At 33.7% G+C, this 24800-nt stretch overlaps 1 protein-coding gene across 2 annotated transcripts; it reads right to left on the reverse strand.

Moving 5' to 3' along the window:
• Positions 1-9331: 9331 nt before the first annotated feature.
• Positions 9332-23862, reverse strand: LOC114290060 (uncharacterized). Of its 2 annotated transcripts, none has more exons than XM_082891383.1 (11): positions 23508-23862; positions 22752-22813; positions 21119-21284; positions 17147-17244; positions 16137-16371; positions 15903-15967; positions 15400-15769; positions 15246-15320; positions 14386-14598; positions 13416-13595; positions 9332-12811 (listed from the first exon to the last, which is right to left on the reverse strand). In XM_082891383.1, exons 1-11 carry the CDS (start codon positions 23803-23805, stop codon positions 12336-12338), a joined length of 2238 nt encoding a protein of 745 aa, XP_082747509.1. In that variant the 5' UTR covers positions 23806-23862; the 3' UTR covers positions 9332-12335. The 2 variants fall into 2 exon arrangements, with proteins under 2 accessions (XP_082747509.1, XP_082747508.1); XM_082891382.1 differs by having other exon boundaries at positions 16137-16377.
• Between the last annotated feature and the right edge of the window lie 938 nt (positions 23863-24800).

Below are 24800 nucleotides of genomic sequence, written 5' to 3' on the forward strand. Positions count from 1 at the left end.
TGAAGAAGTCGACAGTTGCAAAACAAGGCTGCCAGCTTGATGACTTCCTTTGCGTATGCCGACATTCTCTCATCTCGGGTTGCAAACTCTCCTGTTGTCTGATTCACTATAAGTTGTGAATCACAAAAAATTATTACCTCATCTGCTTCTGTTGCCACTGCCAACTTTAGTCCTGCACTCAATGCTTCGTATTCTGCTTCATTGTTCGAGGCCTTGAACCCCAATCGAATAGACTGTTCCAATATCTCCCCATCAGGAGATATTAACACTACTCCTGCCCCCGCTCCTTGCCGGTTTAAGCTCCCATCGATAAACAGGCGAAAGGAGTCGCCGATGTAAATGCTGCAGGGTCTGAGTTTTTCCTTTCCTTGTTCTTTTGCCTTTGGTTGAGCTTCTTCTTGTTTGCTTGGACATCGTTTATCTTGGCTCAACGGAGCCCGATGTTCGATGGATTCTGGCGTGAATTCGACCATGAAGTCGGCCAAAACTTGGCCCTTAATTGCTATTCTCGGCCTGAACTCCAGGTCATACTGGCCCAAGGCCACTGCCCATCTTGCTATTCTTCTAGTTAAGTTTCTTTGTTGTAACAAGGACTTCAATGGGTGCTCTGTTAGCACTATAATCTTGTGCGCTTGAAAGTAATGGTTCAGCTTCTTTGAAGGCATTACTAAGGCCAGCATTAATTTCTCTAGTGGTAGGTACCTTGTTTCTGCATTGGCCAAGGTTTTGCTTACATAATAAACAGCCTTTTGCTTCCCTTTTTCCTTTCGGATTAGCACTGCGCTTGCTGCGTGTTCTGAAACTACCAAATACAAAAACAGTTCTTTCCCAGGTTCAGGTGTTGAGAGGACTGGAGCCGTGATCAGATATTTCTTTAGGTCGGCCAAGGCGGCCTCACATTCTTCAGTCCATAGGAAGTCCGTGGCCTTCTTTACCAGGTTGAAGAAAGGTTTACATTTGTCTGAGCTTCGGCTTATGAACCTATTTAGGATCGCAGCCCTTCCAGTAAGCATTTGAACCTGTTTTGCCGACGTCGGGCTTTTCAGCTCTAGGATGGCCTTGATTTGATCTGGGCTGGCCTCAATGCCCTTTCTTGTTACCAGGTATCCCAAAAACTTACCTGATCCAACTCCAAACGCGCACTTTGATGTGTTGAGTCGAAGCCGGTATGTTTTGAGTATATCAAAGACCTCTTTTAGGTCGGCAAGATGACCCTTAGGTTCCTTGATCTTCACGACCATGTCATCGATGTAGACCTCTACTGTTTGGCCAATCAGGTGTTTGAACATCTTGGTTACCAACCTTTGGTAAGTTGCTCCTGCGTTTTTCAACCCAAAAGGCATTACCTTGTAACAGTACAGCCCTTTCGGGGTGATAAACGCTGTCTTCTCCTCATCTGGGGGGTACATAGCTATCTAGTGATATCCCCTGTAAGCATCTAGGAAGCTTATCATTCCCTGTCCAGATGTGGCGTCTACCAACTGGTCAATTTTGGGTAGAGAAAAACTGTCTTTGGGACAAGCTTTGTTCAGGCTTGTGAAATCTACGCAGACCCTCAATTTACCATTCTTTTTCTTTACTACCACAGTGTTTGATATCCATGTCGGATAATTGACTTCTCTGATGGCCCTGGCCTCCAGAAGTCTGTCTACTTCCTCCTCCACTGCTTCGACGTGCATCAACGTCGGTCTTTTGGCTCGTTGTATTACTGGTTTGGCTGTCCTGTCAACGTTCAATTTGTGGCATATGACCTCGGGGTCAATGCCAAGCATTTCATAAGGCGTCCAAGCGAACACCTCTATGTTTGTTCGTAGAAAAGTTTCCAATTCTCTTTCTTCTTCTTCGGCTAAGCCCGAGCCGACAAGAAAGAAGCGTTCTTCATCATCCTCGTGGACGAGGACTTTCTTCAGTGCTTCTTCACTCTTCGTGGCTGGCTCCTTGCCGACATCCTCTAGGACCTTCATGTCCTCGTCTTCAATCTCTGCCTTCTCCGGTTCTTGAATGTTGCAGGTGGATTTCATTGCTGCCATAGAGCAATTCTTTGCCTGCAATTGATCTCCTCTAACTTCTTCAATCCCATGCTTTGTTGGGAACCTTAGCAGTTGATGCAACGTTGAGGAAACTGCCCCCATTGTATGCAACCATGGCCTTCCCAAAATGATGTTATATGGCGAAGGCGTATCGATCACCATGAATTCTGTCTTGATCTTCTTAGTGTCGGCTTGTACTTCTAAGCTTGTTGCGCCCAGTGGCCACGTCGGTGTTCCATTGAAGCCGACCATCGGGCCATTGGACTGCTCCAAGTCATCAGGATGAAGGCCCAGCTCCTTGTAACATCTAACATACATGATGTCGCAAGAGCTGCGTTGATTAATCAGGATGCGTTTCACTTGGCACTCCCCAACCTGGAGGGATACTACCAAGGCATCATTATGTGGATGCTGGACCATCTCTAGGTCGGCTTCAGTAAAGGCTATCGTCAGTCCCTGACATTCTTCAGGCTGAGGTCATTTATGTCCGACCTGGTTCACGTGCCGCAGGTGTTTTACCTTCTGGGTCTCCCCTCGTATGTCGTTTTCGTTCACCTTTGAGTGAATTACATTAACCACCCGTGGTCCTCCTACCTGTAGTTGCTGTACTGGGGGAGGCGGAGCTACTGGTGCTTGAGGCAATCTTGCCTGTTCTTCCCTTGTCCTGGCCTCATCGACAAGGTCCCTCAGATGGCCTTGCCTCACCAAGTCTTCTAAGTGTGCTTTTAGGGCTCTGCAACCTTGAGTTGGGTGCCCTTCTTCATTGTGGTAAGCACAACGCCTACCGACGTTTCTTCCCATAAATTCCCCTGGTGTTCTTGCCAGTGCTCTGAATAGGGTTGGTTTCGTATTTGATCCAGGACTTTGTGGACCGGGATTCGGAACACAGTCGTCGCTGCCTATTTAGCCCTCAATTTCGTTTCTTGTTTGATCGATCCATTGTTACTTTGGCTTCGCTTCGGCGAGCCGTTCCCTTTCTCCGGCTTTGTTTCTTTGTTTCCCGACGTATCCTCCTCGGCTCTGGCGTACTTCTCGATTCTCGCCATGAGTTCTTCCATGCTTTTTGACAATATCTTTGCCAAAGACTTCAGTGGTGGGCAGTCATCTTTCAGGCCGTTCTTGAAAGACACGACCGCCACCTCTTGGTTGCATTCGGGTATTCGATTGAACACCTCGTAGTACCTTTTGCGTAGGCCCTAAGGCCTTCATCCTTGGTGATTTTTAAAGCCATCAGTGCGTCGACCCTCAAGGATTATAGTTTGTTCGTCACAAACCTGGCCACAAACATCTCAGCCAGGCCTTCCCAAGTCTTTATGCTTCCCTTTGGTAGTTTATGGAACCAATCTGATGCAATCTCCCCAAAGGATGAGGGGAATACTTTGCAGAGCAATGGCTCGTTTCCACTATATAATGCCATTGAATTTAGGTATAGTCCAACGTGAAAGTTGGGATCTGACTTACCATCATATATTTGGAACCTCGGCATACTGAATCTCTTTGGTGCTTGAAATTTGTCCAGTTCCACCGAGAATGGTGTCCTCGGCTTAACCGGGGAAGCTACCTCAGCTTCAGCATTCTGTTGCTTCCTCTTGAGGTAATCTCTCAAGTCTTCTTTACTCCTCCCTGGAGCTCGGCTATCTTTGGACTTCAATCTTTTCGGCACACTACTTTCGGCCTCGTGGTGGGCCCGTTTTAATCTTTCTCCATGGGTTGTGTCAAAGCAGAGCGCCTGCCCTTGAACATGCCGATGCTATTTGGGCTCTGGGTCCTTCATGTGATACGTCCTTCAGGACTCCTCTCGTCCGACTTCCCTAGAAGGTCGGTGAGAGTGCCTTCCGCTCTTGGTGTGCTAAGGGGCTTCGGGGATTGTTTTCCTTCCTCCTTTCTGGGTATTAGCTACTAGAATCGACATGTCTTGCAGCCGGTACGGTGGCTGCATAACATTGTTTTGCATCATGAAGTTGACGACCGACTGTAGGTCTGTCAACTTGTTTGTCAATTCTTTTACTTCTTTATCCCTCCGTAGGCACCTATCCTTCCACACCTGGAGGTTATCTTCATTATAGTACTTGCTTTGGTCTGTCTTCTTCGAAGTGTCGCCCTCCTGGCCAACGTCTTTCTCTCTGTGGCCCTGGTTACGAGTTTCTGCATTGTGGTTGTCTCCTTCGATATCAAGGTCGATAGGTCTGCCACTCCCAGTAGGAGTGTCGTCCCCAATCTTTTCCTTCTATCCGTTACTGGCCATCTATTCTTCTAATTTTCCATAGACGGCGGCAAATTGTGTGAGTGATTTTCTAATCACACTGCCCGTTTAGTAATCAATTAGAGAGCACTGGCAGAATAGATGGCTTCAGCTAACCTGTAACAGAAAGAGAAGGCTCCGGCGGTGGTTCTTCCACCCAGGAGCACTCCGACGATCAAGTCAGTATATCTCTCAAAAATAATCAAGTGCTAAACTTACTACTCAGAGCATAAATTGTGTACCTTAGACCCACGGGGATGCCTCTCTTTTATAGTTTACTCAATCCTAGTCTCACTAGAAGCCTGACTTTTATGGACTCCAATTCAGTATTTACTTTGGACTCCTCAAGAGATAAAGATAAACTCCCTAAGAGCTTGGAGTTTATCTTCATCTTGACTAAGTCTCCTCTTAATTCTAAGACTCTTGTCCCTTATCCGTTTATCTCGGATTCCGATATCTTCGGAGATAACCTCGGCAACGCCGAGATAACCTCGGCATAATGACCAGGACACGTGGCACCTCGGCTGACATATCGGCATCACCTTGCCATGTGTTAGCAATCAGAAAATATATCCCACAACCTGTATTATAATACATTTAATGATGTAGATTCCAAAGTTGGGTAAAAGAGAGAAATAAGGGTTGCATTCAGATTCAAATCTGAGCATCACACTTGATAAAGTGATACATTAGGTCAATTCATAGTCATAAAACTAATATAGGGTTCGTATAGTCATAAAACTTTAAGTTTAAGACACTGATAACAGTAAAACAAATCCAAGTAGGAAGCATAAAATTAATATGGGCTTTGTTTAAGATGTGAATTGGATTTTTTTAATTATTTTAGCTTGAGATTTAAAAGGCTTCATTTGGGAAGTCAAAGATTGGGTTTTTTTAGGTTAAAATAGTTACAAAAAATAAAATAGATTTTTTAGTCATAAAAAATAAAACATCACATCCAATTCATAATCATTACATTCTTTTTCTCATAAAGAGTCAAAAAAATCAAAAAAACTAAAAACCCTTCCCAAACGAGATTTTTTAACCCCAGGCTAAAATAACAAAAAAAAATAAAAAGTCAACTTACTTCCCAAATGAAAAGTCTTATTTAGGATGAATTTTTTGACTTTTTTGACTTTTGTAAAAAAAAAATAATAATTATAATTTAGATAAAATATTTTGTCTTTATTATTATTATTATTTATTTTTATTTTTTTGTGTGCGATTATTCTAATCCCGTAATGAGTGCATATAGTTTGAATGTTCAAAAATAATGTTTTCATTCTTCTACAAGCTTTACATCTGTTGAATGGGATTTGAGAATATTGTTATGTGAGAGTGGAACTTAGGTAACTATAAGAATTTTATTATACATGCTCTCATATTATATGTATTTTTAATTATGTTTTTTTTTTTTTAATTATGATCAATTTTTTTTAGTTATGACATTATTTTAAGATATTTGATTATAATTTTTTTATGTTTAATTATGATATATATATTTTTTTTAATTATGACTTAAAAAGTATAGAGTTATAATAATTTTTTTTTCTTATAATTATAAGGATAGTCTTATATAGACAACTATTCTTAAAAGTTTAACCCATCAAAGATCTTAAAAGATAGTTTCTGTTAGTCTAGCAAAAATAAAGATATTGAGCATGATTATGATAATGACAATAAATAACAATATATATAATCAAAAACCAATAATAGGAAAGTATAATCAAAAACCAATAATAGGAAAATATAGCCATGAGATGCTGGGTGTTATGTTGTCACTGTTCTAAAAAAAATTTCTCCCTCATAAAGGAACAATCAGAGTGAAGAAATTTTAAAATAAAATTCAAGCTCCTCACATCCCTCATCTAGTGTGCACGACCATAAAAAAGTTTAAACCAAACATCGAATCAAAATTGTCCAAAATAATATAAAATACATATAAACATACAGAGGACTCTCTCCAAAATCTCATATCTTTCAAATCACATTTCTCCTCTTCCATTTTTGTGTTTTCTCAAAACTATATTTTCCTCATAGATATGGCAAAGTATATTTATATATAGAATAATAGGAATAAATATAATTAATTCTCAATTAAATTCATATTTAATATCATAATTATCTTAAAGTAAATCCTCATAATATTGTTGTAATGACAATATAAATTTTGTAACCTAAGCATAATTATAAATCTTGTAACAGCTAAATAATAAACCATTAAATCATAAATACCATTTTATTTTTATTAAACTATTCTAACAGTTTCAATCACCATCCTCTAATTTTCCCAATGTGGTGTTGCAAAGTGCACTTTAATTCATGTAAATTAATCACTAGTCGTTAGATGAGATGAATAACAACTTGCAATTTGATTTTTTACACACATTTTAGCAATAATATGTTGGAGAGAATCTTAATTTTCGCAGTCTAACTTCTTTTATAAATAAATTATTGTAATCTTAGCAGTTTTAACAGATAGTCAAAAAAGTTAATTTTTAGTTAAATTGTTTTTAAAAAAAATTACTAAATTATTGTCATTAGTTAAAAAAAATTAAATATTACATCAACATTTTTTTTAATTTTTTTTTCACTTCTTAAACATATTAAGTTTTTTAAATCTTAAAAAAGTTCAAAAACTATTAAATTGTTGTCATCAGTTAAAAAAGTCAAATGTAACATTAAATTTTTTACTTATAAAACATAATTTTTTTTTAACAACTACCTAAACAAATTAAAATTTTTAACTCCTAAAAAAAAATAAAAACTAACGCCAAATGGCCACTCAAAAAGTGTTGACTTGAAGGATAATTTTGCCAATTTCACATAGAAAAAGGAAAGGTAACCTAGCAATTGGGCCGGTCTTTTGAAAATAAATACTGATTAGTCTTCGACGGTAATTAATTTTAGTCGATTTTGTTTGTAATCAGTGTTAAGTATTATGAATTTTTTTTATTTTTAGTGGGACATGTTAAGACGCTTAAGGAATTGTACCTTCAATTCACATATGCATAATTTTTTTAAGTTTGTTAACATTTGTATAATTTTTAATTTTTTTTTTTAAAAATATGTATCTTAATAACACATGCTATTGAGGCATGAACAGGTTGCAATTTCTATGGATGTAGATGAATTGTATAATACTATATAAACATAATTTCTAAACAAAATTTATACAAAATTGTGTCTCTTTAATTGAAAGTCAAAATGCTCAACTACAATTCATAATTATAAGAATATTAGTGTTATATGATTCTTATATTAATTTCTACATAAAACTATATGAATATCATTTTCAAAATGAATTTTGTTGGGCCAATCTATTCTTCCTTTTTCTTCGGACATTAGCGACTTTATAATTAAGCCCACTTAATATGTTACATAAATCAAAATCGCAAGAAAATTTAAGTAATCATTAAAATAAAATTATGTTAACATGTATTTTCAAAATAGACTGTGAAGGTCTATATGACTGTGAAGGTCTTCACTGTGAAGGCTTTAATTAATGTTTGAAAACGTAAACCTGATGCAAAGATGGTCATACAAGTGATAACGACTGTAGTGATGCTGTTCAGATCACAAGATTGGAGTTGTCGAAAACTTTGCGTGTTAATTTGGCCATTGATTAGACCAAGAACTTTCAAAGATCTACTTGATAAACAATATGTGATTGATGATTATTGTTGTTGGGCTGGGCATCCAACAAATGGTTATGACCCATTGTAGTTAGTTTCATAGTTGTGTTGATGATGGACGGTTATTATGATGTCATCACGTAAGGGACAGCTGATAGAAAAGATAGCTATGGTACATGGTGTGTCAAGGCGAAAGTTAAACATTAATAGAAAAATGGCTGAGCGTACTAAAAATGGTACTCCCTCCGTCCCAAAATAATGGTCTTTTTTGGGGAATCTAACTTTTTTTGATAGTATAATTATTGTACTTTTAAAAATTTGATTTTCCAAAATTACCCTTTGATAGTACACTTTTTTGGGAATATCAATGTCATAATTGTACTTTTTATATTATTTATGAATTTAAAAGAAGGACAAAATGGGAAATTTATATTATTTTTGTACTTGATTTTTAAAGAGGGACTAATATTTTGGAACAATAAAAAATGGAATAAGGGACTAATATTATGGGACGGAGGGAGTATTTAATAGTACCATTAATAATGTAATAGTGGGCGGGATTTACTACCTATGCCTTGTTTTTTTTTTTTTTTTAATATTTTCAATGCACTAGTGTTATTAGTATTTTTTTTTAATTGTATTAATTATTGTTGTTATTAATATATAAAAATTGATAAATTATACTTAAATTTTTTTAGATTTGTTTATAATATAATTTTTTCTCTGAAATTTTAAAAATTACAATGTTTGATTTGAGTTTTCTGGATTAAATTTTTTGAAAATTGATTTTTTTAATTTTCGTATACTTTTGTTTTTAGTGAATATTTTTTAAATTTTAAACATTTTTTATATTTTTTTAGATGTACCTTAGTTAGATGTATCTAAAAAGTAAAAAAATTATGAAAAAATGTTTTAAAAAATTAATAAATACATAAAAATATAAAAAAATATACTTAATTCTTGTATTTTTTTATAATTTTTTTATTTTTTAGGTGTATTTATGTTAGGTGTATCTAAAAAATAAAAATATATATTTAAAATATTAAAAAAATTCAGTAAAAATGAAAAAACACAAAAAAATATTTATTAACAAAAAACTAATTAAAAAAATCAATAAATACACAAAAATATGAAAATGTACTAATTTTTTGTTTTTTTTAAATATTTTTGATATTTAATGAATTTTTTTAAGATATTTTTCACAAATATTATACTTTTTTAAGTGTATTTATATTAAGTGTATCTAAAAATAAAAATAAAAATTAATGAAAACAAAAAATTACGAAAATAAAAAAAATTTAATTCTCTCAAAAGTAAATTTTGAATCCTAAAATAAAACCAAACAAGCGTGTATCCTATCCTAGCCGAGAACACAAACATCAGTAAATGCTACGCAGCCCAGAGACAATAATCAAGCTCCAACAGAAAGAAAGCACACAAAAAACAAGTAAATAAATAAAAACTAGTTTTCTAGAAACCAACTAAAACACAAAAATACAGCAAATCAACTCACAAAATCACAAGTCAAAATATCTCCAAAACCGTAAACGAGCTCTGAAATATAGACATTGTAGTAATGTAGCATTCTATGACCTTTTGCTCTTCAACCTTATGCAGCTTTTACTGAAATTCTTGGAATTGCCAACCTAATCACGAACCAATAGTCTAACTACTTCATTCCCCGATGAACTCGAAAGTTCAAAACAGTCCAATACGTCTGTATCACAGCCTATTAAAATCCACTCATTATCATTATCTTGATAATGGACCTCGAAGATGCCAAGCTCTCCCAATCTATTTGTCACTTCTTTTTTCAATTCGACAATTCCAGACGATAGAGAGAGACGAAATTTTATTTTCTTATCTCTATATTGTGCCTTAAACGTCACAGTCCTTATATCTTGCTTTTCTATGAGATGTGGCATTGTTTGGGGAATAGTAGTTATGGTTTGCATTGGAGCTTGATCAGAACACAAAGGCATTGTCCAACCAGATTCAGAGACAAGTCCCCCCATAAGAAACCCCACTGCTGAAGTAGGGAAATTTCTAGAATGTAACAACCCTCACCTTGCTCTTGCCATATTTGCGTACATTCTTGCATGGTCTTGCCGCTTATGTTAATTTAAAGGTTTTATCTTGGCTTGATTTGCTTAAGTTGCTTGCATGATTTTGTTCCTTGCTTAGTATGTGTGTGTAGCCGAGATCATCTTGAGCTTAGTCCGCCTTTGACCCTTTGTACTTAGAACTATCTTGAGATCTTGTTCAACCCCATCTTCACTTCGGGCATTCTTTGCCGAGATGTTCCGCACTTGAACCTTGTCCGCAGGCAGGTATGGCCTAGGCCGAGATGTGGCGCACCCCGGCCAAGGTGTGGCACAGCTTAGTCAAGCGTCGTCCTCCCTAGCCGATGTTTTTCCATCCCGTTGCTGGATCCTTGTTTTGAGCCGATGTCATCTTGTTGCCGATGTGTCTTACCCGAGCTTGCTGCATAAGCTTTGTCAGAGACTTGTCTTGTCCATCAATCACCTTTTTGGAGCTGAACCAACCCGGTAATGCCACGTGTCCGAGCTGTTTGTTAAGGCAGCCGACAGGCCTTGAAACAAATCATTTCTTGTCTCAAATCTTTGTTTTAGAGAGAGAAGCTTTAGAAAGGAGGAAGAAGAGTTCTTGAGTGAGAGTTGTCTTCCAAGCTTGATCTTTGAGGCTTAAACCGTTAGATCCGAGTTTTGAGGTTAGAATCTTGATCTCCTTTGATTGCTCTTGCTGAATATCTAGCTGCATTGCATGATCGGATTTGTGTTGCATGTCATGCATCGTTTTGGAGTTGGTTTTAGAAAGAGAAAATGGTTTTTCATGTGTTCTTGAACAAAGTCCCATTTTGATCGAAGAATTTGGAACGAAAATCATGTTTTGTGTTTATTCTTGCTTGACTTTCTTGAACGGGTACCCAGGTCCCTATTTTGAACTCTTGGCATGAAAACTCAGATTTTTGTAACAAGTTGTGAGCTTGCGTCCATCTTTCAATGATCATGTTCTTCATATTCTCCAAAGGAAACCCAGATTTTTCCTGGCTTTGTTTAACGGGACCTCGGCTTAGTCCTGGTCAGTACCCGGTGTGTTTTATGAGCGGGAGCAGTGATTTAACTCCCAGCTTGTTTTGTTTTGTTTTGTCTTTGACTTAGATCTGGCATGAATGCCGAGATCATTTGCATGTATATAGAGCTTGCTTTGAGAATATGACTTGCCATGTGATTGTAGGTCCTTGATATTTGCTTTGAGTCTGCACCTGAAGAACTAGGTGAGTGGTATTATTGATAAAGCTATGTTATACTCGTTTTGATAAATCTTGCTTGCTTGTTTTGACAAAAGTATTTGATAGCATGAATAAATAGCTCTTGTTTGATGAGTCAAGTTTACTCCTTGTTTTGATGCCATCTTTGAAAAGGATACGGTCCTTGTTAAATCGGGCTACGGGCCTAAGTAACACAAGTCCCTTGTGCTGGAGGACTCTAAACTTTCGCAGTACTTAGTATAAAAGGATACGGTCCTTGTTAAATCGGGCTACGGGCCTAAGTAACACAAGTCCCTTGTACTGGAGGACTCTAAACTTTCGCGGTACCAAGTGCACAAGTCCCCTGTATTGGAGGACTCTAAACTTTCGCAATACTTTTGACCAAACGATTACGGATCGTACAGCTTTTGTTATTTGATGATGAATACGGTTCATCCCTTGTCTCGCCGATGTTACGATATTTGATGATGAATACGGTTCATCCCTTGTCTCGCCGATGTTACGATATTTGATGATGAATACGGTTCATCCCTTGTCTCGCCGATGTTACGATATTTGATGATGAATACGGTTCATCCCTTGTCTCGCCGATGTTACGATATTTGACGATGAATACGGTTCATCACTTGCCTTGCTAAAGTTTGGTGTGTTTCGTTTTGAAGGACCTCCGCTTTATTCATGTAAAACCTTTATTTTTAGTACCATTCACTGAGTTTTGTACTCACCCCTCTATATATATGTAGGTGATGAGCAGGACGGCGGCGACGCCTAGTTCGTTGGGATACTTGTTTTGGATTCGTGTATTTGTCGGCCTTACTTTGTATTTACGTCGGCGATGCCCTGTTTTGCATGTCGGCGAATTCTTGAAAATCATGCTTCTTGACTTGTATTAGCTGTATTTTGTATATGTCGGCTCGAGAAGCCTTTTGATCAAGATGTAACATGTATTTTGTACCTTGTTGTATTTAAATTGTGAAGTTAATTGGAATGTTTGGCACTGCTTTAATCTACGCACAGCTCTTATGGACCGCTTGTAATTGATTTATCGCTTCCGCATTTGTGAGCCCCCTATATTCGTACTCTGATTGTGTTAAGTTTTGAAAAGTTGGCCTTCGGTAATTACGGATTACTGGCCATCACGGCACCAAACTACTAGGGGCGGTTTGGGGTCGTGACATAGAATCTTTTGAACTCCCCACATTCTCAGTTAGCATCTCTCTCAATGATATATGCGGCTGTGTAAACATACATGTGTCGGGATTTGGATAAGCCGTCGATGGAGTCAATTCTTTTGGTTGAAATGCCAATTCAAAAGAACCCCCTGCTTCGCCACTTTCTCTGTAGGTAGATGAAATAGAAAAATCCATGGCAGGATAATTATCGAGGACAGAATCTTGAAAATTAGGGGTTGTTAAGCTCTTTTCATTTGAACGACTCTCTATATTCGATGAGTTTGGACCTTCTATAAATTCTGGCACAATCCCATTTTGGTCCTGAATGTGTCCAACCATTCCATTCGCTACCTCTGTTTGGCCATTAGTTGGTGTCTTGTGGGTGGGTGACGCATTTTTTTCTCCTAGAAGTTCAAGGAGTGTACGGTCTCTTTCAAAAACTGAAAGAGAAAAGAAAATAAATGGTTAGATAATAGAGAAATAGATAAGAAGAGAAAAACAATGATATTGTTTCTTCTTATTTGGATAATTTAGGAGAGAAAAGTATGGAAAATAGAGTGTTATCCTCATCTATTGTACAAAAAAGATAAGAGGAGAGAAAAAGAAGCGAAAGACGGTTATAGTATAATGTGGGATTATCTTTGATGGAGTCGATTCTTTGGGTTGTAATGTCAATTCAGAGAAAGCCCCTGCTTCTGCACTTTCTCCGTAGGTAGATGAAGGAAAATGTTTGGGACCCCCTTTAGGGATAACCTCCACACCCTTAAAGTGATCCTGGCCCTCCATGTATGTATGGGGCTCACTCATGTATGTATGGGGCTCACTCATGTATGTGTGGGGTTCACATCATGAGTGATCCAGATTTGTGAGGGTCTTATGAGGGTTTTGTGGAGGTGGGGGTCTCAATCATTGCTCGTAGATGAAATAGACAAGTTTATGGCAGGATAATTACTAGGGACAATCTGGAAAAGTAGGAGTTATGGAGGTGAGGGTCTCAATCATTGCTCATAGATGAAATAGACAAGTTTATGGCAGGATAATTACCAGGGACAGAATCTGGAAAAGTAGGAGTTGTTATGCTCTCTTCGTTTGAATGATTCTCTGTATTCGACAAGTTTGGGCTTCCTATAAAATCCAGCACAATCCCAACAATTGGTGTCTTGCAGGTAGGTGACACATTCTTTTCTCCCTCTGGTTCAAAGAGTATACAGTCCATTTCGGAAACTGAAAGAGCAAAGAAAAGAATTGGTTAAATGGAAACTGAAAGAGCAAAGAAAAGAATTGGTTAGATAAGAGAAATAAATGAGACGATGAGAAAAACAATCAGTGTGTTTGGTTTAAATTTTTTGGATTAAGTTTTTAAAAATTAAGTTTTTTTATTTTCGTGTTTTTTTATTTTTAGTGAATATTTTTAAAATTTTAAACATTTTTTACTTTTTTAGATGCACCTTACTTAGATGTATCTAAAAAGTAAAAAATTTGTGAAAAAATATTTTAAAAAATTAATAAATACATCAAAATATAAAAAATGTACTGAATTCTCGTATTTTTTTCGCATTTTTGGTATTTAGTGAAATTTTAAAAGGTTTTTTTTCACAATTTTTTTACTTTTTAGGTATATTTATGTTAGGTATGTCTAAAAATTAAAAAAAATTGCTTAAAATATTAAAAAAAATCAATAAAAACAAATAAATACAAAAAATAAGAAAGTAAAATTTTCTGAAAAGTGTTTTTGGAAAACTCTAACCAAGCAAAGTGAATGATATTTTACTGCTGATTTGGATGGCTTACGAAAGAAATGTATGGAAAATAGAGTGTTATCCTCCTCTATTGGATGAAAAAGATAAACAGGAAAGAAAAGAAATGAAAGACGGATATAGTCTAACATGGGATAATGTGTTATACTCTTCAATGGCGTAAATCCTTTCAGTTGAAATGTCAATTCAGAGAAAACCCCGGCTTTTCCACTTTCTCTGTGTAGATGAAATAGACAAATTCATGGCAGAATAATTACCAGAGACAGAATCCTTAAAAATAAGGGTTGTTATGCTCTCTTTGTTTGAACCATTCTCTGTATTCAACAAGTTTGGGCCTTCATTTTGGTCCTGAAGGTGTCCAACCATTTCATTCCCTCTCTCTGTTTGCCCATCATTTGGCATCTTGCTGCAGGTGGGTGACACATCCTTTTCTCCCTGTGGTTCAAGGAGTATACAATCCATTTTGGAAACTGAGAGAGAAAAGAAGAGAAGTGGTTAGATAAAAGACAAATAAATGAGAAGAGAAAAACAAAGATACCTTTTCTTCTTATTTGGATAGTTTAGGGAAGAAAGGTATGGAAATGAGAATTTTATACCCCCTCTCTTGCACAAAAAAGATAACACGTGAGAAAAGAAATGAAAAATGGTTATAGTTTAACGTAGAATAATTATTAGTTGGTAGATAAGGGATGACCCACCTAATATGTTTTGCTGTTTTTCATTGGTTGGGAACACCATATGAACAATGTCACATAGTACTTTGGAACTACCTAATAATTTCCCTATAATGTGAACGGGTAAAAATGGAAACCATTTTTTGTAAAATCGCCAACTCCCATCCCCTTTCTCTCAAAATCCCTAAACTTGCGGATCGATTCAAAAAGTGAATTACGGAGAATTATCATTGCTCCCCATTTCTTTCTTCTTAAACAATTCAAAAAGTTTTTTAAGGAAGACATAGCTATTTTATTATGATTTTTATTTTTATTTTTCATACCGTGATGAGTTTTGATAATTGAATCCAGTGCAACTAGAAGTGAACATGGAGGACTGAATGGTTCCTCTACAATTTGGACAGATTTAATTACAAGCTTTAGCTTAAGGAGAGACCAATTACCTTTTCTTTTCTTCTGAGATGGCCACCGAGGGATCCCATTTTTCCTGCTGATGCGCTTCACTGTGGATACGCTAACTGCATGAGCAAGACTTCAGATAAGATGACTGCTTTTATATTGGTCAAAGCAACACTTTATTTAATTGCACGAGCTTACCACCAAGGGCCTTAGCAGCATCGTCAAGTTTACAACCAAAATGTTGTTGGAGATCCTCAAAACTAAGTACATTCTTTGTTGTGCATTTTCTCTTTAATGTCTCTCTTGAATTTGTCTCATCTGAATGAGATATGGTAGAGCAGCTCTGACTTGCCCTGACAAGATGAGCACTATTGGTTGTAACATCAAATTCCACCAATGATTGTTGTTTTGATGAATCAAGTCGCACCATCTCTCCTCCATCTAGTAAGGCTATAGTTCGAGGTGAAGATCTAGCATGTAGGGGTGTTTGGATGGATCGAAGCCTCAAATCATGTTTCTCATGCATAGATGGACTGATAACTTCCATCAATCTTTCCTTTTTTCTCTCCTAGTTTACCAAATAGAAGTTCATTGAGAAGAAAAAAAAAATAGCCTTACTAGTGAGAAAATTATTACTTTCCATAATAATTATGACTAATAAAATGCATTGACAAATAGAAATAAAAATATAAGTGAGTTACTGGTTGAAATGGCCACCGAGAGATCCCATGCTTCCTAAATATGCGCTTCATTGTAGATACGCTAACTGCACGAGCAAGAATCTAGATAAGGGACTCACATTCTTATATTACTTCCACAAAGAAAAAAATACAGCTTCACTTGGAAGAAGAATTTACAAGGTTCAAAAACAAAACCAAAAATAAAATATAAAAAACAAGATTTGCAGCTTCACTCTATTAAGTGTAGAATCTTACCTCCAAAACTGTTTGCAACATCTTCACGACTACTGCCAAAATTTTGTTCAAGATCCTCCCGAGTAATTACACTAACGCTTTTGTAATTTCTCTTTAATTTGTCTCTTGTATTTTTCTTCTCTGAATGAGATACAATAGGGAAGTTTTCATATGCCTTGACACCATGTGCTCCATTGTTTGTAGCATCAACTTCCACCGTAATTTCAACTGACCTTTCCTCTGCTAAAGAACAATCCTTCGTCTAACCAATTTGTAGTTCAATGAGAAGATTAGTAAATTTGAGGTGCTAATCAGTGATGAGTCTTGTATATAACTCAAACCTTAGATGCTACTGTTATTATCAATCACATTCATTTTGTCATACAACTTGAAAACAAATACATAGTTCAAAGTGCAGCTGAATATAAGCTCGAATAATATTTCTGACCTCAAATCAAAGTTAAAAAGTTGATAGGGAAAAGTTCATCAAAAATTTAAATTTCATCAATGTGGATGATATAGCTAATGTTTGATAACTTAGCTACAACAAATATTTGTTAAATGGCCACAAATTTAGACAAACTGCAAAATTTTATAAATGGTGCCTTGAATACTGAAACAATTGACTCTAAATAGAGTTTTTCCTACATCCAATGAGAAGGAAAGCTAGACAATGGATGATACTTTCTAAATAAACAAATAAAAAAATGAACAGTAAGAATGAATTTAGAAGCAAACAGTTAATTTTTTTTGAAAATAAACATTTCTAATTTGTTTCATGAACGACTAATACATATCGGTCTACAAAATGAATGAAGTAGATAATCCAGGAGGGACTTGCAGTGGGCTCCGGGGGCCCAACTGGACTGTCCAATCCACAAATATGGAATGGATACAAGCTCTGTACTTTTATCCCAGACAGTGATATAGAAATGAAAATATAAGTGAGCTAGTGGTGGAAAAAATAAATCAAAAACAAGGTTTAGAAATGAAGGTCCAACATAACATGATACTGAGTATAGAGGACATACCTGAGAAATGAATTCCCCCGAGCAGCTAAGGAACTGTGCCATTTCCTCTTCAACTATAATAATTTGCAGAGTTCGTGGCCGTTGGACTGACGGACGCACTTGTAATAGTAGCGTGATTGGTGGAAAAAGTAGAGTATTAATTATTTATGTTGGTTGATTGAAAAACATGATGGGATTAATGAAAAGTGATTGTTGAGAGAGTATAGCCAAGTGATATTGCGAGACTATTATATAATTTTCTCTTCGAATGTTAGGGGTTCAAACCTGATAGGGGGCATGGGTTGGTTTGGGAGGGATGGGGAATTATGGGTATTTGAGAGATTTTGTAACAAAAAATATTTAATTTTTTTAATTTACGTAACAAAAATTTGTGTCTTAATTACAACATATTTTGTTACGCCAATGGTGATGTTATGCATTTTGTGGTTAATGTTATGAAATTTTGTAGTATGATTATTTGTAATAGGGATGCAATCAGTTCAGAACGGTCGGTGTTCAGATGAAATTCTGTACCGAACCGATAATATCGGTTTTATTATATTAAAAATCGATACAAACCGAATTTTTTACAAGACCAACCAATTCAAACAGTTCAGCTCAATGCAATTTAATCGGTTTAATTACTTTCAAAATTGAGTCATTTCTTGAGTTTGTAATATAATAAATAATTTATATAAAAATATTAAATTAGTCATTTGTACACAATTTTAACCACATCCAATCCAACCATTCATAAAAATACAAACAAAAAAAATTAATAAATACTAATACTTGAAACTTTTACTGAATTAGAATTAGAACTGAATTAGAATTAAAAACAAATATAATCTAAAAACCAAAGTCTTAACATCAAAACAAAACCAAAACTTAAAACAATAATTTTATTATATGTAAACATCTTCGGTCGGTTTCGGTGAAAATTGATATACAATATGTTAAAATCGGTACCGAACCGAAAACCAAAAAAAAAAAAAAATTCAAAACTGAACAAACCAGTTCATATTTAAAAATTGACCAAATATAACTGATTCGATCCGACTCAATTGATTTAGTCAATTTTGTTGATTTTTTTTATATTCTTAATTTATAGTAGGATGCGTATCATACACACCCTTAATGGGGTGCATACCATAGGACTTTCCTTGGGCACGTTGTAAAGGGACACATCGTAAATGCTCACATTTGATGCATGTGACGTGAGCAACCAATTATCAAACCTTTTTATATGAACAAATCTGGTAATAATTTATTTGTCAACTTTTAATGATGTCTTCAAATTCAATTGCTCCACGTCTGCTAGATTAATTGTTTGCCACACCTTACCAGAGAAAAATTATTTTTGCAACCAAAATTGAAAAAATTATTAATTTTTATTTTGTTTTGATAATTACCATTGAATCTCATGAAATTTGAATATAGATAACTAAATTCTATTTTCTATGAATTGTTCCAAAAAAAATTAAATTTTCCATCATAGTATTTTTTTTCCTCCCTCTAATTTTATCCTTCTCATTAAAAGTGCATTGAAAAATATATGAATCCATTGTAATATTAATTTTCATAACTGTATTGATGGAATTACAATAAAATTTTGTCTTTTGGATTGTTACCATATTTTTTTATTTGAAAAAAAAATCATAATTTCAAATAATAGAAAACGATGAATTTTATACTATAGTTCTTTTGACCTAATTGTGATTTATGACTCTGGTTAATATAATATTCATAATTTGTATAATTAAAAAATATAAGTATAAATAAATTTTTTATAAAATTATTATTCATATTAAATCAAAAAGGTAAAATTAGATTGAAATTCATCATTATGGATAATTAAACTTTATAGAAACATTTTATAAAATATATTGTCCTTAGTTTGCTGCCTCAGGAATTGTGGTGTAAATTTCTTGGTTTAGTTTTCAAAAATTGTTTTAGGCCTCTTACATTTTGTAATTTATTTTTATTTTATTTTTTTTGTTTAGTTAATTTTTTCTTCATATTTTAGTGAATTTTTATTCCACTTTTTAAATACATCTAATATAAATATAGATACACTTAAAAAGTAAATATATGTGAACAAATCTGGAAAAAAAATACTAAAGAAAAATAATAAATAACACAAATTATGCACATTTTTTTGGGGGTCATTTTTCTAAGATGTCTTCACATATATTTTTATCATTTACGTGAATCTAAAAAAAATTAACTCAAATATAAAATTAAATAAAATAAAAAATGACAGAAGATAAATTTTTTTCAAAATCACACCCAAAAAAAAAAAAAAATTAGGAAGAAGAAGTTAGACCAAAACATCTTAAAGTTCAACACAAATTAATAATTTTTTAGTGGTTTATTTTATGGCGGCACTAACCGTCATGCATATTTGTTATTGAGGGGCGGTGTTTGGCAAGATTTTTGGTTGGATTTTTTTTTTTATTTATTAAAAGATAAAGTTTTTGCAAAATCAAAAAAAAAACACATTCAAACAAAATATCATATCTAATCTCATAATCATTTCACTTTTTCTCTCACAAACATCACATTCAACCACGTTAAAAATCTAACTATCTTCCTATACACAAAAAAAAATTTCTCCAATAATATCCTACAACTAAAAAAACCTACATAAAAACTCACTTTCCAAACGCCCACAAAATCTTCACCTTAGACTTTATGGTATTAGACTCTAAATATTGGGAATTCATAATTCTTCACATGCCGTTTATTGCGATACAAAGATTTCTATTGTGAAATCAAGGCATAAAAAATAATAATAATAAATAAATAAAAAGAGGAAAAAATATATTTTAGTGTGTTTCAAAAGGTTCAGAGAAGAAATTAACAAAAAAAAAAAAATAACTGTGTTATATTATATGGCCCGAACTTTTTATAGATGTTAGGGCACCTTTGGCTAATTAGTCACAACTCTTCGTACGAAGAGAAAAGATACAAGGAGTTGTGGCTATTGGTGTTTGAATTTGAATCAAATTCTAAAATCACAAGTAACTTCCTGCGTGAAAAGCCTTTTGCAGTGAGTATAATGGTTCACTTTAAGTTGTAATTTATTTGTAAATATGCCATTCAATAAAAAATGTAGAAAACACTTATAACGCGCACTCTTTTGATAGTAGTAGTACAGATTTAGTGAGAAAATTAGTTGCTCTGTTTGGTTTTAGTTTCCAAAATTCACATTTTAGAAAAATTTTACTTTTTTGTTTTCCATATATTTTTTTTTCACTGAATTTGTTTAATATTTTAAGCAATTTTTTTTAATTTTTAAACACACCTAACATAAATATACTTAAAAATTATAATTTTTGTGAAAATAAAAATATAAAAATTCAGTATATTTTTTCATATTTTTGTGTATATATTAATTTTTAAAAATATTTTTTAAAAAATATTTTACTTTTTAGATACATCTAAGTAAGGTGCATCTAAAAATTGTTTAAAATTTTAAAAATATTCACTAAAAACAAAAAACTATGAAAAATAAAAAACTTAATTTTCAAAAAATCAAATTCAGAAAATTGAAACTAAATACACTGAGTGGTCTTTTTATAATACTTACAACTTTACAAAAAAGAAAAGAAAAAGAGAGACATAATAACTAAAAATGAAAATATAAGTGAGTTATTCGTCAAAATAGCCAGCGGTGGATCCCATGCATTCTACAAATGCGAATCACTGTGGATATGTTAATTGCATGAGCCAGACATATATATATATATATAAAAAGCTGCATTTTTTAAATTTTTTATCGAGGATTGTTATTCACATTATTTTTTTGATAATTGCACTCAAAATTTAAGCATTTTAGTATGCATTAAAAATTATATTATGCATCATTTTAAATGCTAAAATGAAAATATGAAATGTAATTATGTAAAAAGGAGTGCAAAGTGCAAAATGCAAATAGCCCTTGCTTTTTATAAATTGGTAGCAAGACTTTATGAAAGTGTAGAAACTTACAGCTATAGTACAGCACAGCAGATTTACGTGTACCGCCAAATTCCTCTATAATTCTCTTTAATGGTTTTGATGAATGAGATTGCGTTATCTCTGCTATAAGCCGAGGTGAAGGGAAAATTCCAGTGAATACTTGAAGCCTCAAAGCAACTCTATCCATGACTGCTTGCTGTAGGGAAAATTCCAACGAATATTTGATGAAGGGAAAATTACAATATCTGATATGGGTAATGTTTGAGAACCTAGCTACAATTACATATTTGTTAAAATGGCCACTAAATTAGACAAATGTAAGATTTTATAAAGTTCCCTTGCATACTAAAGCCACTCTCGAGAGTAGATACATGCATTCCATGTGAACTTCCCTCCCTAGGAAGCATGGGTGCGGGCATGTTACGAATACGCAGATATAGTAAAACTAAAAAGAGAAGAAGTAAGATATGAGTACGGTTCAACACGTTCATAAATATATATATATATATATATACATATAATTATAATATGTGCTACTACATAACATATAATAATTAAAAATCAAATGTAAAAGATAATTAAAGTATTTTTGTAATGATCGAAAAAGAATTCAAAGTATTTTTTATATTTTGATAATTGTAAAAATATCCTATATTTTTAAAGTTTAGAAAATACACTATATAATTATTTTACTATCCCTTTTTTTTAAATTAAAATTACATTTATGCCCCAAAGTACCCAAGTCGTACTTGCATCATACCAATGCCAAGCCTAAAGTATCTCGCATATATACCGGACACGTGTTTCACATACCCAATACGTATACACATACCGAATAAGTACTTGATAGTCAAATAATAATATTTTTGAAGTACTCATACATGCTTCATAGTTCCCTTCATACTTACTGCTTGGTTAATTTATACTATGCACAAATAATTCCTAGCTCGAACTAAAATGGAGACAGAAAAAAAAGAGAGAGAGAGAGAGAGAGGACATCAATACTAGCTATTAGTTCTTGAGATGTCTATTAATTAAAAGAGCCGGAAACTTGGTAGAGGAAAGCCTTCCTAGTTTTTGTTCTCACATAATTTTGAGTAATTTAAAACATATATGTGAATACAATCAATTCACAATTTTAAATGCTTGGATCTTCAATTTGTCCAAGGCAGTGAAAAATATAAGGGAAATGAAATTACATAAATATATATACGCTGACTAAATGAAAAGTGAATTTTTGACTAATATCTATTAATATTCTTTCTATTTTCCTAACCCAACCAAATTTAAAAAAATAAAAATACATAAATAAAAAAAAAAAGTAGTTACTTTTACTTCATTTTCTTTTATTATTATTATTATTTCTTTTTCCTCTCAAATATAAGGCCAAACGCAAAATTAGAGAATTATTTGTCTGTTGATAACAATTATAATAAATAATAGAAAATTTAAAAACAAATATAAAAGAAGTGAATTAAAAAGCCTCATGCCAATGTAATTGATTTTGATTTCACAATTCATATGCGAATAAATGTAGTGAGAAAATTATTGCTCTTAAGACAATTGACAAATAGAAATGAAAATACAAGTGAGTGACAATATTTGCCCCTTTGAAATGAAGCTCATATACTGATAATATATGCGGAGCGGAGAGAGGACTTACAATTTCCTCTTGAACTGTTTCAGTACCGAGGGGTACCAGAGTTGACCTCATGAATGAAATAACTGTAATTCAAGTAATTTAAAAAGAAATATCAGTAATTGATGAAAATTTGACGTAATTTAGCAAGTAAATGAACCTCTATAATATCAAACAAGCCAATACCAAGATTCAAAATTCATTACTATACAGGAACCAGAATTAATTTTGCAGGAAACGTTAAAACGCCTTTAGAAATACATGATTATCAATTATTAAGCCAAAAAACAAAGAAAGAAATTAAAACCATTAATTACTTGCACACAAAATCTTTTAGAATTCAGGAAAACCTAAAGTTTCAAGTCGCCCAAATAACACAACATATATAACAAAATTAACAATTTCAAATTTTTTTTTTTTTTTTTAAATTAAAAGCTATAAATAAACACTTAAAAAAAATGTTATTACACCTTGCATAACTTACATCAAATATCACTTGCTTCCTTATTTTTCAATTATAAAAATCAACTTCTTATTTTTGGTAAAGTTACAATATGCCCGTTTGTTTGGCCGACCAACTGGGTAGGAGATTGAATTATTAGTAAGAAAAATAATTCCTAATGACATATTATAATTTGACCGAAAATATAAGAGGTACACATTTACAATTGAAAACAAATATTAAAGTAAAATTTGATGTGAAAAGTCGTAAAGTGGAACCTTTTTTCAAAAACAGCGAAAGCAATGTGAACACAGAGAGAGAGAGAGAGGAGATCTCACCACCAAGAAACTTTTCGCTGAGAAAATTTGGTGGTGGTGGTGGTGAGAAGTCGAGATATGCAGACATGAGGCGGGAGGTAGTTGGTGGTGGTGAGAAGTGGAGTTGGGGGGGGAGCGGCGGTGGTATTGACAAGTAGAGTTGTGGACAGAAGAGGAAGGCGGAGGAGGAAGGAGACAATGGTGGTGATGGTGATTGGATGGGTTGGCTCCTCAGTCTCTCCACAATTTGTTCATCGTCTTCCTCCGACATATTATCGACGGAATCCCTAACCCCAAATAGTGATTCCCAAAACCCCATCCTTTCTTTTCTTTCTTTCTGTTTTTGTCCCCTACAATAGCCCTGTTTATACCAGCACGTTTCACTTTGCGCGGACACACACACACATATATATAATGACTAGTAAAAATAAGGTCAACGTTGGGCTTCAAGGACCCCTTTCACATTATTTATACAGTGAAAACAAATGCATAAAAGCAAGGGGTTCAGATTCAATGACCCTTTTTCTTCACTCGTTAAAACTCAAGTCCCTATTAATGCTAAATGTTTTATCAAATATTTTAATATTAAATATTTTACATAGGAAAATGTTTGAGGGTCACAATTTTTGTGACTTAAATGGCTCAAAATTGTCAAAACGACGTCGTTTTGGCAATATTGAAGTAGTTTTGTACTCAAAACGACATCGTTTTAACAATTTCGAGCCATTTGAACCACAAAAATTGTGACCCTCAATCATTGCTATTTTACATAAGTATGAGATTTATATGGAATTCATATAATGTAGGTCGCATATCTGTATGTGAGACATTTGATAGAAGATAAAATCTTTGGATTCCTAATATTTTTCTTTAAAAATAAAAATACTTTTTTTTTTTTCATTCATGCCATTTCTTTGGATAAATAAAGTCAAGACAAATATGGTAAAGTAGAAATAAAAATTGATATATATTTATTTTATCTTATAGTTTTTAATTTAAATATCTCTAAAAGTGGAGAGATTGATACTCTATTTATTTGCAAGAAAAATAAAATATTTTTCATGAATCAAAAATATATATATATATATATATATTATATTTTTTAGTGTTTGATATAATAAAAAAATTAAAATTGATAGAAAATATTTTTCATAATCAATAGAAAACAAACCTACGTAGGCAAAAAAATACCTTTCGCTTTTTAAAAGGAAAAAATATTTTTCATATTAAAATCATACTAATTTCACCACATTATCATTATCACTCTCATCTCCACCACCATCAGTACGACCACTGCCACCATCACTATCGCTA

Source organism: Camellia sinensis, chromosome 10 (assembly GCF_055761805.1).
Source record: "Camellia sinensis isolate YWXY chromosome 10, ASM5576180v1, whole genome shotgun sequence".
NCBI lineage: Eukaryota > Viridiplantae > Streptophyta > Magnoliopsida > Ericales > Theaceae > Camellia > Camellia sinensis.

Excerpts from the sequence above, each read along its gene's own strand:
- LOC114290060 (XM_082891382.1), bottom strand. The coding sequence starts at position 23,805 with ATGGGGTTTTGGGAATCACTATTTGGGGTTAGGGATTCCGTCGATAAT. Across the intron at positions 21,285-22,751 it reads AAACAGTTCAAGAGGAAATT|CAAGCAGTCATGGATAGAGT; the intron begins GTAAGTCCTCTC and ends TTTTCCCTACAG. Across the intron at positions 17,245-21,118 it reads TGCTGTGCTGTACTATAGCT|TGCGTCCGTCAGTCCAACGG; the intron begins GTAAGTTTCTAC and ends TACTATTACAAG.